The sequence below is a fragment of the Nerophis ophidion genome, linkage group LG11 (assembly GCF_033978795.1).
Source record: "Nerophis ophidion isolate RoL-2023_Sa linkage group LG11, RoL_Noph_v1.0, whole genome shotgun sequence".
NCBI lineage: Eukaryota > Metazoa > Chordata > Actinopteri > Syngnathiformes > Syngnathidae > Nerophis > Nerophis ophidion.
In genome coordinates, this window is record NC_084621.1 from 62951842 (window position 1) to 62969118 (window position 17277).

General features: G+C 39.6%; 1 protein-coding gene and 1 long non-coding RNA gene across 4 annotated transcripts in view; one reads left to right on the forward strand and one right to left on the reverse strand.

Annotated features, from left to right (window-relative positions):
- fbxl4 (F-box and leucine-rich repeat protein 4) overlaps nucleotides 1-4489 on the forward strand; it is a 34177-nt gene extending 29688 nt beyond the window's left edge. Inside the window, exons 9-10 of one of the 3 annotated variants that reach the window (XR_009808885.1) lie at nucleotides 1494-1822; nucleotides 4473-4489. Coding sequence is in view for 1 of the 3 variants with exons in the window: in XM_061916438.1 (XP_061772422.1) it covers nucleotides 1494-1657 (164 nt within the window). In the remaining 2 variants the exon portion in view is untranslated. Of the gene's footprint in view, nucleotides 1-1493; nucleotides 4397-4472 lie in introns of those variants that run through there. The other 2 variants (XR_009808884.1, XM_061916438.1) reach the window with 2 other exon arrangements.
- The window catches only part of LOC133562342 (uncharacterized), a 31311-nt gene continuing 17133 nt past the window's right edge, over nucleotides 3100-17277 (reverse strand). The window contains exons 2-3 of the long non-coding RNA XR_009808886.1: nucleotides 8237-8304; nucleotides 3100-4718 (exon numbers count right to left, since the gene is read on the reverse strand). This is a non-coding gene — a long non-coding RNA (uncharacterized LOC133562342). The remainder of the gene's footprint in view (nucleotides 4719-8236; nucleotides 8305-17277) is intronic.

Genomic DNA, 17277 nt, shown 5'->3' on the forward strand with positions numbered 1-17277 from the left:
CCAGTAACGAAGAACGGACGAGAATCCTCTGTCCGATGTGTCAACATTTTGGAGGGTCAGAAATAAAAAATATCAGAGATATTGTCTATTGAGCAACATCATTTTATAGAAGCTAGAGGACTTGAGGGACTGATTAAATCAAATTCAATTAGTGATTTTTTTTAATGACTTTTTTTTAGCATTGAATATATATTATTAAAATATTTCTTATATGAAAAAAATCTTATGTATGCATTTTTTTTTTTTGCATTTTGAGCAGAGAAAATGCAGCCTCTCTCTCCTTTGGCAGAAATTACATGTAAATGCACTCCATGACTGCTTCTAAAATGCCCATGAAAAGTGGTTGATGTGGTGATGCTCCCCATACCTGCAAAATCCTCATTTAAATAAGACGGTCTGCATCGCTTCACAATTGCACTTGCAGTGATAGTAGATCACATGCAACACGCCCACTAATAGTACACTCTATATTTTATAGATTGGACACGCTGTTTAGATCTTAGTCAATCAGCACTTAAACAGCGTGAAGACCGCATAATTATAAATAGGGTAGTGCTTTTCATACTTACTATTGTTCTAAGTCAGAGGTCGGCAAACCAACATGTTGAAAGAGCTAAAATACAAAAAACTAATCCGTCTGGAGCCGCAAAAAGTGAAAAACCTTATGTGTTATGATGAAGGCAACCCATTAAGTAAGTGTCTCAAAGGGTGAGATAACGTGCCCAAGTTAAATAAATTGGCAATAAATTATAATGGATTTATTGCAATCTTTCTTTGCAAGCTGGGTAATGTTTGCTGTGGTCTGGAACAACATGGCACACAAATGAGAAATGTATTCTATATTATTTCCAAATAATGGGTCATGAGACATGCACATCTAAATTAAATACACAGGACATAATTAAAGGAAATTAGATTAACTCAAATAATACCTTCAAACGAGGTATAATAATGCAATATGTACACACAGCGAGCCTAAATAGCATGTTAGCATTGATTATTAGCACTCCACACAAGTCAATAACATCAACACCGCTCACCTTTGTGCATTCACGCACAGCATAAATCATTTGGTGGACAAAAGAGTGGGCTTTCTAACAAATAGTAAGGTTTGTGTCATGTTTGTTCTCCTACAAAAACATTATTAAAACAACAAATATATTTTCCCCTAATCTTTCTCCATTTTTGAAAAAGCTCCAAGGCGCCACTAGGGCGGTGCCAAATAGCCGTGAGTTGCCGAACCCTGTTCTAAGTAATTTCACTTGTTTAAAACTTGTATATCACTGTGAACACTACAAAAATAAGGAAATGATGTGATTTGTGCAGATCAATATCGGCCGATTCTCGAGGGTCCAAAATCAATATTTTAATTTGCTCTATAATCTGCAGTGAGCTTCATAAATGATGAGAATGAACTAGTGTGCTAGTTTCAGTCAAAATGGAGACAATACTGCACTTTGGTATAATTTTCACCATGTTCATGTGTCGTGCAGGCACAAGGCTGGTGGGCGCTGCCTCCCTGAAGAAACTCCTCCAGTCCTGTCCACGGCTTCTCCTGCTGGATGTTTCCTTCTGCTCCCAGATAGACACTCGGGTCATGCAAGAACTCTCCGGCCTCTTCCCCAATGTCGCCATCAAGAGGAGTTTCACACACTGACCCCAGCTGGGTCTTTAGTTCTGGCTGCGGGGAGGAAGACCGAGGCACAGCAGACGATGGAAAGACAATTCTTTACCCCAAGATCTGCTATTAGGGCTCAATAATGAGTCCCGGGTGAGAAAGTCATCTGGATTGGCAAGGAAACCGACGACAGACTCGCATCCGGTGAGTTACAAAATGTGAGACTTAATTTATGATTTTTGGACTCTTTGAAACCAGGGCTATTGCAGTGAAGCAACTGCACGACTTATTGAAAGACCATGGCTGGGGAATATGAGTTATTTATGGAAATATGCTTTACTGATAGCACATCAAAGTACAAAAAAAAAAAGAGCAACACGGTATGGTTTTTTAGCAAGGATCAGGTGCCTTTAGGCTCTTATTACCAAGTACGGTCATCAAACATGCACTTAATATTTTGCCCGCTGGCCATTTTGTTTTACTGGTGCTGTCATGTCCTCCTGTAAGCCAGCGTCCTCTGCATTGGACATTTCAGATTGACATAATCAGGCTTTTCCCCCCCTGAACTCTAAAAAAAAGAAATAAACCAAAAACAAATGTCCACTGCAGTGGACACTGGTTCTCAGGAGGATAACCGTCAAACTCATTTTGAGTCAACTCAAGCACCATTTTAGTATTACTTTCATTGTTTGCAATATGGGCTTCACGGTGGATGAGGGGTTAGTGCGTCTGCCTCACAATACAAAGGTCCTGAGTAGTCAGGGTTCAACCCCGGGCTCTGGATCTTTCTGTGTGGAGTTTGCATGTCCTCCCCGTGACTGCGTGGGCTTCCTCCCACCGCCAAAGACATGCACCTGGGGATAGGTTGATTGGCAACACTAAATTGGCCCTAGTGTGTGAATGTGAGTGTGAATGTTGTCTGTCTATCTGTGTTGGCCCTGCGATGAGGTGGCGACTTGTCCAGGGTGTACCCTGCCTTCCGCCCGATTGTAGCTGAGATAGGCACCAGCGACCCCTAAGGGAGAAACAGGTGGAAAATGGATGTTTGCAATATTATTATTAAACATGTCAACATTTCACCAGGGCTTCACGGTGGCAGAGGGGTTAGTGCGTCTGCCTCACAATACGAAGGTCCTGCAGTCCTGGGTTCAAATCCAGGCTCGGGATCTTTCTGTGTGGAGTTTGCATGTTCTCCCCGTGAATGCGTGGGTTCCCTCCGGGTACTCCGGCTTCCTCCCACTTCCAAAGACATGCACCTGGGGATTATCGGCAACACTAAATTGGCCCTAGTGTGTGAATGTGAGTGTGAATGTTGTCTGTCTATCTGTGTTGGCCCTGCGATGAGGTGGCGACTTGTCCAGGGTGTACCCCGCCTTCCGCCCGATTGTAGCTGAGATAGGCGCCAGCACCCCCCCGCGACCCCGAAAGGGAATAAGCGGTAGAAAATGGATGGATGGATGGACATTTCACCAGTTACATAGTAATATCCAAAATAATCCAGCCAATGCAAAGTTGCTCATTCATTTCTAAAAATTAGTCATGCCTGAAAGCAAAGACTTGGTCTTACCGGTGAATCCTGTCTCCAATAAATGGCCAATAAATGCACCGCTACAGCAGTGACACATTTGGAATATTTTATACTTTAACCAAATTATTTGTTTTCACAAAATGAACACCAAGGCATCAGTAGTTGCACCTTATTGCGACTGTCAATATGGTCGACATCTTCAACGCATTCACCCGCTCATCGGAAGTACGCCAACAATCAAGCAGTCAAACTTCACACGTACAGTTTCAGTCGGACGTTTACATCCAGTCATGATCTAAATATATTAAACTGGCACAACAGGTTACTTACCAAATAAACAGGATGTTTGTGTGCCTTCTATTCTTGCTTGAAGTGTGTGAGACATCTTGTGTTTGATGGTAGACGTGCGCTCCTCAACCAAAGTGATGTGAAGATGTTATTTGTCACAAGCGCACTTGACTGGTTTAAATGCCACATACTGTCTAGCTGTGCCAAATGTTACGCAGAAATATGTTGTGTGCTTTTTATTTTGATGTAAATACTGTATATCCATTATTATCTGCTGCAAGACTTAATTTGGGGGAAATACAGGACTTGTTAAAAAAAAAAAAAAAAAAAATGCCCCAAAGAATGACTACCTACACTTCTGTCCCCAGATTGTCTTTTTGTTGCTTTGCAATAATCCTTTGTAATTACAGGTTTTATGGAAAACCACTACATGGACTGGGTCTTTTCAAGTCCATGCATTATTTGTTTGTTTGTTTCCAGCGTCTTAGACTGAGAGAATGTTCATCAAGTTCACACAAGCCAGCAACACATCTGCTGTATCTATTTATGTTTGATGTACAATGTTGCTGCGGCATAAGGAAAATCCATAAAACTATGATTAATGTGGATTCAAGCTACGCTGTTCTATTTATATTGAACACTGTTCTACTGATTTACTCAAATGTTATGCGGAAAACCTGAGTTGAACAATACAAATTTAATCAAATTTTTTGTTTAAAAAAATGGTCCACATGTTTTCTTTTGACATGTTATTTTGGGGTCCACATTGTGAACCCCTGATATAATTTGACCTCTGCATTTCGTCAATGACAACCCCTTCTCCCATCCAGGATGTCATTTTGTTTTGTCGTTAGTGGAGTGTGTTCGTTGAAGCCACCATTGCGTGAGAAGATTGTGCCTCTGCGTCCATGAAACTGGGTGCTTCTCTTTAACCACATTTGAAATAAAATCCTTGTGTGTGATGCGCATCTCCTTTCATTATGACCCAGCTGTCGTCTTATTAAAAAAAAAACTGAATGTTATTCCTGTCATTCTCAGGCTACGGACGGTGGAAAACAGGTGTGATCCTGAAAGGTCACTTCTCAGTGTCCCCTTTTTCCCCCCCAATGTCTAATAAAAACCCACCGTCTAGTTTACAATGCGACTGATGGAAGCAAAAATGTACGATGGTGATTTCTGCTCCAGAGTCTCTTGCTTCCACTGACGGATGTCGTCCTATGCTGCTCAAGAAAGGTCTCCTTTGATCTTTTTTGGCTTGGTTTCCCTTGGCAATGCAGTCTTGTTCTGGTTCACACAAGAACACCTGTCAGCGTTTGCATTTGAAAGTAAGGAAATCCTCCCAGGAAATAAGCAAAACACACTGCCTACTTTTCTGTGGTGCTTTTATTTTGAAGGACTGACAGGGGTCTTTGACGTATTCCAGGATAAAGACCCCAAACTTGCTGGGGCCTCCTACTTATCTACCCTGTATAGAATTATGCTTTAGTTTTAAACTAGCCCTATACGTACCTTCTTATTGTGCAAAACTAAGATATTCAAATATTAAAGTATAGTGCCAATAATAGCTTGCTGGCAACCAGCGTGCTAATCGCTAGTTATCCTAAATGCTAACATGTATATACTATGATTAATGATTCATTCCAAAGATACACTAGGGCAGTGGTTCTCAAATGGTACGTGTACCCCTGGAGGTACTTGAAGGTATGCCAAGGGGTACGTGAGATTTTTTTTAAATATTCTAAAAATAGCAACAATTCAAAAATCCTTTATAAATGTATTTATTGAATAATACTTCAACAAAATATGAATGTAAGTTCATAAACTGTGAAAAGAAATGCAACCATGCAATATTCAGTGTTGACAGCTAGATTTTTTGTGGACATGTTCCATAAATATTGATGTTAAAGATTTCTTTTTTTGTGAAGAAATGTTTAGAATTAAGTTCATGAATCCAGATGGATCTCTATTACAATCCCCAAAGAGGGCACTTTAAGTTGATGATTACTTCTATGTGTAGAAATCTTTATTTATAATTGAATCACTTATTTTTCAACAAGTTTTTGATTATTTTATATCTTTTTTCCCAAATAGTTCAAGAAAGACCACTACAAATGAGCAATATTTTGCACTGTTATACAATTTAATAAATCATAAACTCATGGCATAGTGCTGTATTTCACTTTTTTATGTCTTATTTTCAACCAAAAATGCTTTGCTCTGATTAGGGGGTACTTGAATTAAAAAAATGTTCACAGGGGGTACATCACTGAAAAAAAGGTTGAGAACCACTGCACTAGGGTGTGTTGGCCTAATGATAATTTGTAGATACAGACATTTAAATCTGTGTAAAAACTTGTGGGGGCATTCAAAAAGGGTTAAGACCTCTGGGCTACAGGATGTGTTCCACCAGTCTTTCTTGAATGTTGCCCAGCTGTGCCCTGGCACTACATTAAAGACATTTAAAAATAATTATTGTTCAAATGAAGAAAGCCCAAAGAATACATGACTCTCCCGGGGAAATGATTAGTGTTGTTTATGGTATGGTTCAGCGTTTTGGAGTTTTAAATAAATATAATGCAGCTGGGATAAGCTCCAGCACCTAAGTAACCCCAATAGGGACAAGCGGTAGAAAATGGATATTTAACCCTCTAAGCACAAATACTGAGGTTGTTTGTTTCTTTTGGCCATTTATTTGTGCGTCTTACTCCATTATACAGGATTTTTCTGAAGAGGCGTTTTCCATCCATCGATTTTCTACCGCTTGTCCCTTATGGGGTCGGGGGGGGGGGGGTTGCTGGAGCCTATCCCAGCTGCATTCGGGCGGGAGGCGGGGTACACCCTGGACAAGTTGCCAACTCATCTAATATGTAATGTTTTTGTTAACCATTTGAAGCCATTTTAATCAAATGTCACAGGTTTAAATGAGTATAAATTTGCATAAGTCATTTGACTATATTTTTTCTTTTTGTTTTGGACTATTTTTAAACATGTGACAAAAGGCCTTCAAAGTAAAAAAAAATATGTTTGTCAAATGTGTTCAAGTCTTCCTACAACATTGCATCATATTGAACTTCATTCATCTGCACACAAGAATCTTCTACCTATGTTGCATCGGGAAGTAATTCACAGCGCTTCACTTTCTCTACAGTTTGTTATTTTACAACCTAATACCAAAATGGTATACATTCATTTTCGTCCTCAAAATTCTACACACAAGACGCCAAAAGGGCAATGTAAAAGCATTTTTTTTTATTTTATGTATTTATTAAAAATTTAAAACTAATTACGTGTATTTATGTATTCACAGAACTTGCCATGAGGCTCAAAAGTGAGCTCAGGTGGATCCTGTTTTGACTAATTATTCTGAAAATGTTCCTACAGAAATTTGAGCAAAAAAATTTAAATAAAATCACATTAAAGGCCTAACAAAATGAGACTTTCTTATTTAAACGGGGATAGCAGGTCCATTCTATGTGTCATACTTGATCATTTCGCGATATTGCCATATTTTTGCTGAAAGGATTTAGTAGAGAACATCGACGATAAAGTTCGCAACTGTTGGTCGCTAATAAAAAAGCCTTGCCTGGGATAGGTTGATTGGCAACACTAAAATTGGCCCTAGTGTGTGAATGTGAGTGTGAATGTTGTCTGTCTATCTGTGTTGGCCCTGCGATGAGGTGGTGACTTGTCCAGGGTGTACCCCGCCTTCCGCCCGATTGTAGCTGAGATAGGTGCCAGCGCCCCCGAAAGGGAATACGCGGTAGAAAATGGATGGATGGATGTACCGGAAGTAGCAGACGATGTGCGTCACGTCACTGGTTGTAATGCTCCTCACATCCTCACATGAATTACAATCATAGCCACCAGCAGCTAGAGCGATTCGGACCGAGAAAGCGACAATTTCCCCATTAATTTGAGCGAGGATGAAAGATTCGTTGATGAGGAAAGTTAGAGTGAAGCACTGCAAAAAAAAAAAAGGCAAGTGCAGTGGGAGTGATTCAGATGTTTAAATTAGACACATTTACTAGGATAATTCTAGAAAATCCCTTATCTTCTTATTGTGTTACTAGTGTTTTAATGGGATTATAGTCATACCTGAAAGTCGGAGGGGTGCGATGACCGCCAGTGTCTCTGAGAGAATTAAGCCATCGGAGGAGCCAAGATGACAACTGCTGCATGAGGACGCTAACTCTGCCGACTTAATATCACAACTTTCTCATCCAAAAACTTGCTGGTTGACATGTGGTAGAGAAACATGTTCGCTAAAGCTTCACAACAAACAAAGAAACACTGGCAGTGTTTCAGTTGCTAAAGACAGCTGCAATCCACCGCTTTCCACCAACAGCATTCTTCTTTTTAGTCTCCATTATTAATTGAACAAATTGCAAAAGATTCAGCAACACAGATGTCCAAAATACTGTGTAATTATGCGATGAAAAGAGACTAATTTTAGTTGTAAGTGGTGCTGGGCTAAAAATGTCCGCTCAACCAATAACGTCACAATCAAGCGTCATCATTCCGCTGCGTTTTCAACAAGAAACTCAGCGGGAAATTTAAAATTGCAATTTAGTAAACTAAAAAGGCCGTATTGGCATGTGTTGCAATGTTAATATTTCATCATTGATATATAAACTATCAGACTGCGTGGTGGGTAGTAGTGGGTTTCAGTAGGCCTTTAAGTGGGTTTCAGTAGGCCTTTAAACACGTGAGTAATCACAAACAAATTGTTGCATTAATCCGGTATCAATGCAAATCATGCAATTTATTGTGACCAGACCTGCTCTTTTATGTTAACCGCATACCTGATTTGTGGCGTGCGTTGTTGTACAGTCAGCGATCAGGTCAGCACAAAGATGAGCGAGGAGACTGTCTGCAAAAAAACAAACAAAACATGGGACTTCAGACAAAACTGTTACAAGGTTTGAACAAACAAAGTGAAGTGAAGTGAATTATATTTAAATAGCGCTTTTCTCTAGTGATTCAAAGCGCTTTACATAGTAAAAACTCAATATCTAAGTTACATTTACACCAGTGTGGGTGGCACTGGGAGCAGGTGGGTAAAGTGTCTTGCCCAAGGACACAACGGCAGTGACTAGGATGGCGGAAGCGGGAATCGAACCTGCAACCCTCAAGTTGCTGGCATGGCCACTCTACCAACCGAGCTATACAGGTAAAGTATTTAAAAAATGTTCCTATAAAATTGCATTGGTGTCAAAATATTGGGAGATTAATTTAAGGTTGGTTTAGAGCAGGGGTCACCAACGCGGTGCTCGTGGGCACCAGGTAGCCCGTAAGGAGCAGATGAGTCGCCCGCTGGCCTGTTCTAAAAATAGCTCAAATAGCAGCACTTACCAGTGAGCCGCCTCTATTTTTTACTTTTTTTTTTTAAATTTACTAGCAAGCTGGTCTCGCTTTGCTCGACAGTTTTAATTCTAAGAGAGACAAAACTCAAATAGAATTTGAAAATCCAAGAAAATATTTTAAAGACTTGGTCTTCACTTGTTTCAATAAATCCATTTATTTTTTTACTTTGCTTCTTATAACTTTCAGAAAGACAATTTTAGAAAAAAAAATCCAACCTTAAAAATGATTATAGGATGTTTAAACACATATACATTTTTACCTTTTAAATTACTTCCTCTTCTTTCCTGACAATTTAAATCAATGTTCAAGTATTTTTTTTATTATTATTGTAAAGAATAATAAATACATTTTAATTTAATTCTTCATTTTGGCTTATGTTTTTTCGACAAAGAATATTTGTGAAATATTTCTTCAAACTTATTATGATTAAAATTCCCCAAAATTATTCTGGCACATCTAGAAAATCTGTAGAATCAAATTTGAATCTTATTTTAAAGTCTTTTAAATAAATAAATGATAAATGGGTTGTACTTGTATAGCGCTTTTCTACCTTCAAGGTACTCAAAGCGCTTTGACACTACTTCCACATTTACCCATTCACACACACATTCACACACTGATGGAGGGAGCTGCCATGCAAGGCGCCAACCAGCACCCATCAGGAGCAAGGGTGAAGTGTCTTGCTCAGGACACAACGGACGTGGCGAGGTTGGTACTAGGTGGGATTTGAACCAGTGACCCTCGGGTTGTGCACGGCCACTCTCCCCACTGCGCCACGCCGTCCCTTTTGAATTTCTTTTAAAATTTTTGTTCTGGAAAATCTAGAAGAAATAATGATTTGTCTTTGTTAGAAATATAGCTTGGTCCAATTTGTTAAATATTCTAACAAAGTGCAGATTGGATTTTAACCTATTTAAAAAATGTCATCAAAATTCTAAAATTAATCTTAATCTGTAAAAATTACTAATGATGTGCCATAAATTCTTTCCTTTATTTTTTTCCAAAAAGATTCGAATTAGCTAGTTTTTCTTCATTTTTTTCGGTTGAATTTTGAATTTTAAAGAGTCGAAATTGAAGATAAACTATCTTTCAAAATTTAATTTTCATTTTTTTCGTGTTTTCTCCTCTTTTAAACTGTTCAATTTAGTGTTTTTTTCATCATTTATTCTCTACAAAAAACTTTCCGTAAAATGACAGAGAGAAATACCCATTTTTTTTATATATAGATTTATTTATTAAAGGTAAATTGAGCAAATTGGCTATTTCTGGCAATTTATTTAAGTGTGTATCAAACTGGTAGCCTTTCGCATTAATCAGTACCCAAGAAGTAGCTCTTGGTTTCAAAAAGATTGGTGACCCCTGGTTTAAATCATGCACGAAAGTACTTAACTGTGATTAATCAAAAATGTTTAAATAAGAATACCTTTTATGGCTGACTGCATCGTGTGTGAGACTTTTAGCCCGATCATTAGCAATTGCGTTCAACAATAGACTATGATAGTTAGCATGTCGAGTTCCGTACATATCAAGTGGTTTATGTGGTAGCATGAAGCATGTGACAGATATATTGCTTAAGTTGAGTCATGTAGGGGAACGTATAACATCAGCGACTGACTCCGCCATTAGTCAGGATGACTGACTGAAAATTAATAGTGCAATGATGGGATTTAACTCAGCCCTCTGCTGTTTTGCAGTCTATTAAAACCACAGGGAGAAGTGACATGAGCTTGTCTCCTTAACTGCCTTTTAATGAATTGTTTGTGCCCGGATTAATGATGTATATTGTGGCCCTGTAATGTGCCCTAATGACAGAGAATGAGGCGGCCTCGGCTGGAGTATTCATTTAAGCTGCCTCCCCAATGATTATTTCTCAGCCAGCGCTCAGTGTGACCACGCAAAACGGGATTCCGGCACAGTGCCGCTGTTTGATTCCTGCCTGTCACTTGGCTCTGTGAGGCTCTTACGGCATATGCAAGGGGAAAATCATAGCAATTAATACCGATTTTTTTTTTCTTAATTGCCCACAGTTGGATTGATCTGAGGGTGTGTCATGTGAAACTGTTTGAATTCTACAATCAACATGAAATGCCAATGTAAACACGCAGTATGTCACTGGTGGCAAACTCAAGGCCTGGGGGCCAGATTTGGCCCGCCCCATAATTTTATTTGGCCCCTCGAAAGCCTGGAAATAATATGCGTAATTAAAGGGGAACATTATCATAATCTCAGAAGGGTTAAAACCAATAAAAATCAGTTCCCAGTGGCTTATTTTTTTTCCCGAAGTTTTTTTCAAATTTTTACCCATCATGCAATATCCCGAAAAACAGCTTCAAAGTGTCTGATTTTCACCATCGCTAATCCACCCGTCCATTTTCCTGTGACGCCAATACAAACAAACATGGCGGATAGAACAGAAAGATATAGCGACATGAGCTCGGATTCAGACTCGGATTTCAGCGGCTTGAGCGATTCAACAGATTACGCATGTATTGAAACGGATAGTTGGAGTATGGAGGCAGATAGCGAAAACGAAATTGAAGAAGAAACTGAAGCTATTGAGCCATATCACGACAGACAGCGGCAACAAGGACGAATTCGGCGATTGCCTTCCAACCAACGATTGCATCTTTTGACCACTGGTGCAACTTGAATCTGTCGATTGGTATTTGATTGTTTGGCATTAAATGTGGGTGGAGGGAAAGGCTGGATGCAAATATAGCTACAAATGAGGAATAATAAAGCAATACGTACGTACAGCTAGCCTAAATAGCATGTTAGCATCGATTAGCTTGCAGTAATGCCGTGAACAAATCAATCAATCAATGTTTACTTAGAAAGCCCTAAATCACTAGTGTCTCAAAGGGCTGCACAAACCACAACACAAACCACTACGACATCCTAAATATGTCTGATTAGCACTTAAGTCAATAACATCAACAAAACTCACCTTTGTGATTTTGTAGACTTTATCGTTGCAAGTGCATCTGCTTTGAGTGTCGCAGGATATCAACATATCTCTGTGCCATCTCTGTCGTAGCATCGCTATCGTCGGTAAAGTTTACAGAACAAACGAGGGACTTTCGCATCTTTTGACCACTGGTGCAACTTTAATCTGTCGATTGGTATGTGTTTGTTTGGCATTAAATGTGGGTGGAGGGAAAGGCTGGATGCAAATATAGCTACAAATGAGGCATAATGATGCAATATGTACATACAGCTAGCCTAAATAGCATGTTAGCATCGATTAGCTTGCAGTAATGCCGTGAACAAATCAATCAATAAATCAATCAATCAATGTTTACTTAGAAAGCCCTAAATCACTAGTGTCTCAAAGGGCTGCACAAACCACAACACAAACCACTACGACATCCTAAATATGTCTGATTAGCACTTAAGTCAATAACATCAACAAAACTCACCTTTGTGATTTTGTAGACTTTATCGTTGCAAGTGCATCTGCTTTGAGTGTCGCAGGATATCAACATATCTCTGTGCCATCTCTGTCGTAGCATCGCTATCGTCGGTAAAGTTTACAGAACAAACGAGGGACTTTCGCATCTTTTGACCACTGGTGCAACTTTAATCTGTCGATTGGTATGTGTTTGTTTGGCATTAAATGTGGGTGGAGGGAAAGGCTGGATGCAAATATAGCTACAAATGAGGCATAATGATGCAATATGTACATACAGCTAGCCTAAATAGCATGTTAGCATCGATTAGCTTGCAGTAATGCCGTGAACAAATCAATCAATAAATCAATCAATCAATCAATCAATCAATCAATCAATGTTTACTTAGAAAGCCCTAAATCACTAGTGTCTCAAAGGGCTGCACAAACCACAACACAAACCACTACGACATCCTAAATATGTCTGATTAGCACTTAAGTCAATAACATCAACAAAACTCACCTTTGTGATTTTGTAGACTTTATCGTTGTAAGTGCATCTGCTTTGAGTGTCGCAGGATATTAACATATCGCTGTGCCATCTCTGTCGTAGCATCGCTATCGTCGGTAAAGTTTACAGAACAAACGAGGGACTTTCGCATCTTTTGACCACTGGTGCAACTTTAATCTGTTGATTGGTATGTGTTTGTTTGGCATTAAATGTGGGTGGAGGGAAAGGCTGGATGCAAATATAGCTACAAATGAGGCATAATGATGCAATATGTACATACAGCTAGCCTAAATAGCATGTTAGCATCGATTAGCATGCAGTAATGCCGTGAGAAAATCAATCAATCAATCAATCAATCAATCAATCAATCAATCAATGTTTACTTAGATAGCCCTAAATCACTAGTGTCTCAAAGGGCTGCACAAACCACAACACAAACCACTACGACATCCTAAATATGTCTGATTAGCACTTAAGTCAATAACATCAACAAAACTCACCTTTGTGATTTTGTAGACTTTATCGTTGTAAGTGCATCTGCTTTGAGTGTCGCAGGATATCAACATATCTCTGTGCCATCTCTGTCGTAGCATCGCTATCGTCGGTAAAGTTTACAGAACAAACGAGGGACTTTCGCATCCTTTGACCACTGGTGCAACTTTAATCTGTCGATTGGTATGTGTTTGTTTGGCATTAAATGTGGGTGGAGGGAAAGGCTGGATGCAAATATAGCTACAAATGAGGCATAATGATGCAATATGTACATACAGCTAGCCTAAATAGCATGTTAGCATCAATTAGCATGCAGTAATGCCGTGAGAGAATCAATCAATCAATCAATCAATCAATCAATCAATGTTTACTTAGATAGCCCTAAATCACTAGTGTCTCAAAGGGCTGCACAAACCACAACACAAACCACTACGACATCCTAAATATGTCTGATTAGCACTTAAGTCAATAATATGAACAAAACTCACCTTTGTGATTTTGCAGACTTTATCGTTGTAAGTGCATCTGCTTTGAGTGTCGCAGGATATCAACATATCTCTGTGCCATCTCTGTCGTAGCATCGCTATCGTCGATAAAGTTTGCAGAACAAACAAGGGACTTTCGCATCCTTTGACCACTGGTGCAACTTGAATCTGTCGATTGGTATGTGTTTGTTTGGCATTAAATGTGGGTGGAGGGAAAGGCTGGATGCAAATATAGCTACAAATGAGGCATAATGATGCAATATGTACATACAGCTAGCCTAAATAGCATGTTAGCATCGATTAGCATGCAGTAATGCCGTGAGAAAATCAATCAATCAATCAATCAATGTTTACTTGGATAGCCCTAAATCACTAGTGTCTCAAAGGGCTGCACAAACCACAACACAAACCACTACGACATCCTAAATATGTCTGATTAGCACTTAAGTCAATAATATCAACAAAACTCACCTTTGTGATTTTGTAGACTTTATCGTTGTAAGTGCATCTGCTTTGAGTGTCGCAGGATATCAACATATCTCTGTCGTAGCATCGCTATCGTCGGTAAAGTTTGCAGAACAAACAAGGGGCTTTCGCATCCTTTGACCACTGGTGCAACTTGAATCTGTCGATTGGTATGTGTTTGTTTGGCATTAAATGTGGGTGGAGGGAAAGGTTGGATGCAAATATAGCTACAAATGAGGCATAATGATGCAATATGTACATACAGCTAGCCTAAATAGCATGTTAGCATCGATTAGCATGCAGTAATGCCGTGAGAAAATCAATCAATCAATCAATCAATCAATGTTTACTTAGAAAGCCCTAAATCACTAGTGTCTCAAAGGGCTGCACAAACCACAACACAAACCACTACGACATCCTAAATATGTCTGATTAGCACTTAAGTCAATAACATCAACAAAACTCACCTTTGTGATTTTGTAGACTTTATCGTTGTAAGTGCATCTGCTTTGAGTGTCGCAGGATATCAACATATCGCTGTGCCATCTCTGTCGTAGCATCGCTATCGTCGGTAAAGTTTACAGAACAAACGAGGGACTTTCGCATCTTTTGACCACTGGTGCAACTTTAATCTGTCGATTGGTATGTGTTTGTTTGGCATTAAATGTGGGTGGAGGGAAAGGCTGGATGCAAATATAGCTACAAATGAGGCATAATGATGCAATATGTACATACAGCTAGCCTAAATAGCATGTTAGCATCGATTAGCATGCAGTAATGCCGTGAGAAAATCAATCAATCAATCAATCAATCAATCAATGTTTACTTATCCATCCATCCATCCATCATCTTCCGCTTATCCGAGGTCGGGTCGCGGGGGCAGCAGCCTAAGCAGGGAAGCCCAGACTTCCCTATCTCCAGCCACTTCGTCTAGCTCTTCCCGGGGGATCCCGAGGCGTTCCCAGGCCAGCCGGGAGACATAGTCTTCCCAACGTGTCCTGGGTCTTCCCCGTGGCCTCCTACCAGCTGGACGTGCCCTAAACACCTCCCTAGGGAGGCGTTCGGGTGGCATCCTGACCAGATGCCCGAACCACCTCATCTGGCTCCTCTCGATGTGGAGGAGCAGCGGCTTTACGTTGAGTTCCTCCCGGATGGCAGAGCTTCTCACCCTATCTCTAAGGGAGAGCCCCGCCACCCGGCGGAGGAAACTCATTTCGGCCGCTTGTACCCGTGATGTTTACTTAGATAGCCCTAAATCACTAGTGTCTCAAAGGGCTGCACAAACCACTACGACATCCTAAATATGTCTGATTAGCACTTAAGTCAATAACATCAACAAAACTCACCTTTGTGATTTTGTAGACTTTATCGTTGCAAGTGCATCTGCTTTGAGTGTCGCAGGATATCAACATATCTCTGTGCCATCTCTGTCGTAGCATCGCTATCGTCGGTAAAGTTTACAGAACAAACGAGGGACTTTCGCATCTTTTGACCACTGGTGCAACTTTAATCTGTCGATTGGTATGTGTTTGTTTGGCATTAAATGTGGGTGGAGGGAAAGGCTGGATGCAAATATAGCTACAAATGAGGCATAATGATGCAATATGTACATACAGCTAGCCTAAATAGCATGTTAGCATCGATTAGCTTGCAGTAATGCCGTGAACAAATCAATCAATAAATCAATCAATCAATCAATCAATGTTTACTTAGAAAGCCCTAAATCACTAGTGTCTCAAAGGGCTGCACAAACCACAACACAAACCACTACGACATCCTAAATATGTCTGATTAGCACTTAAGTCAATAACATCAACAAAACTCACCTTTGTGATTTTGTAGACTTTATCGTTGTAAGTGCATCTGCTTTGAGTGTCGCAGGATATCAACATATCTCTGTGCCATCTCTGTCGTAGCATCGCTATCGTCGGTAAAGTTTACAGAACAAACGAGGGACTTTCGCATCTTTTGACCACTGGTGCAACTTGAATCTGTCGATTGGTATGTGTTTGTTTGGCATTAAATGTGGGTGGAGGGAAAGGTTGGATGCAAATATAGCTACAAATGAGGCATAATGATGCAATATGTACATACAGCTAGCCTAAATAGCATGTTAGCATCGATTAGCATGCAGTAATGCCGTGAGAAAATCAATCAATCAATCAATCAATCAATGTTTACTTAGATAGCCCTAAATCACTAGTGTCTCAAAGGGCTGCACAAACCACAACACAAACCACTAAATATGCACTGGTGCATAAATAGCATGTTAGCATCGATTAGCATGCCGTGACCATTGATATATCTGATAAGCACACTCCACGTAAGTCAACTTGAATCCGTCCCTGATCGTGTTGTTACACCCTCCGACAACACACCGACGAGGGATGATGTCTCCAAGGTATGGAAAACAGTCGAAAAAACAGAAAATAACAGATCTGATTTGACTTGGTGTGTGTAATGTGTTTGAGAAAATGCCGGATCGCTTCCCGTTGTGACGTCACGGGCGAAAGGTCATCGCTCCGACAGCGAACAATTGAAAGGCGTTTCAATCGCCAAATTCATCCTTTTAGAGTTCGGAAATAGGTTAAAAAAAACATATGGTCCTTTTTCTGCAACATCAAGGTATATATTGACGCTGGTGATAATGTTTCCCTTTAAAGAATGTTATATTTTCTTACTAAATGTATTAGTTTTTTCCATTGTGACAGAAAAAATACATGAACTCAATGCAATCGCATATTCTTTAAACATAAACATTACCGTATTTTTCGGATTATAAGTCGCTCCGGAGTATACGTTGCACCGGCCGAAAATGCATAATAAAGAAGGGGAAAAACATATAAGTCGCACTGGAGAATAGGTCACATTTTTGGGGGAAATTTATTTGATAAAATAGACATTTGAAAGGCAATTCAAAATAAATAAAGAATAGTGAACAACAGGCTGAATAAGTGTACGTTATATGAGGCATAAATAACCAACTGAGAAGGTGCCTGGTATGTAAACGTAACATATTATGCTAAGAGTCATTCAAATAACTATAACATATAGAACATGCTATACGTTTACCAAACAATCTGTCACTCCTAATCGATAAATCCAATGAAATCTTCTTCCTCGATGTTGCTTCTAAAA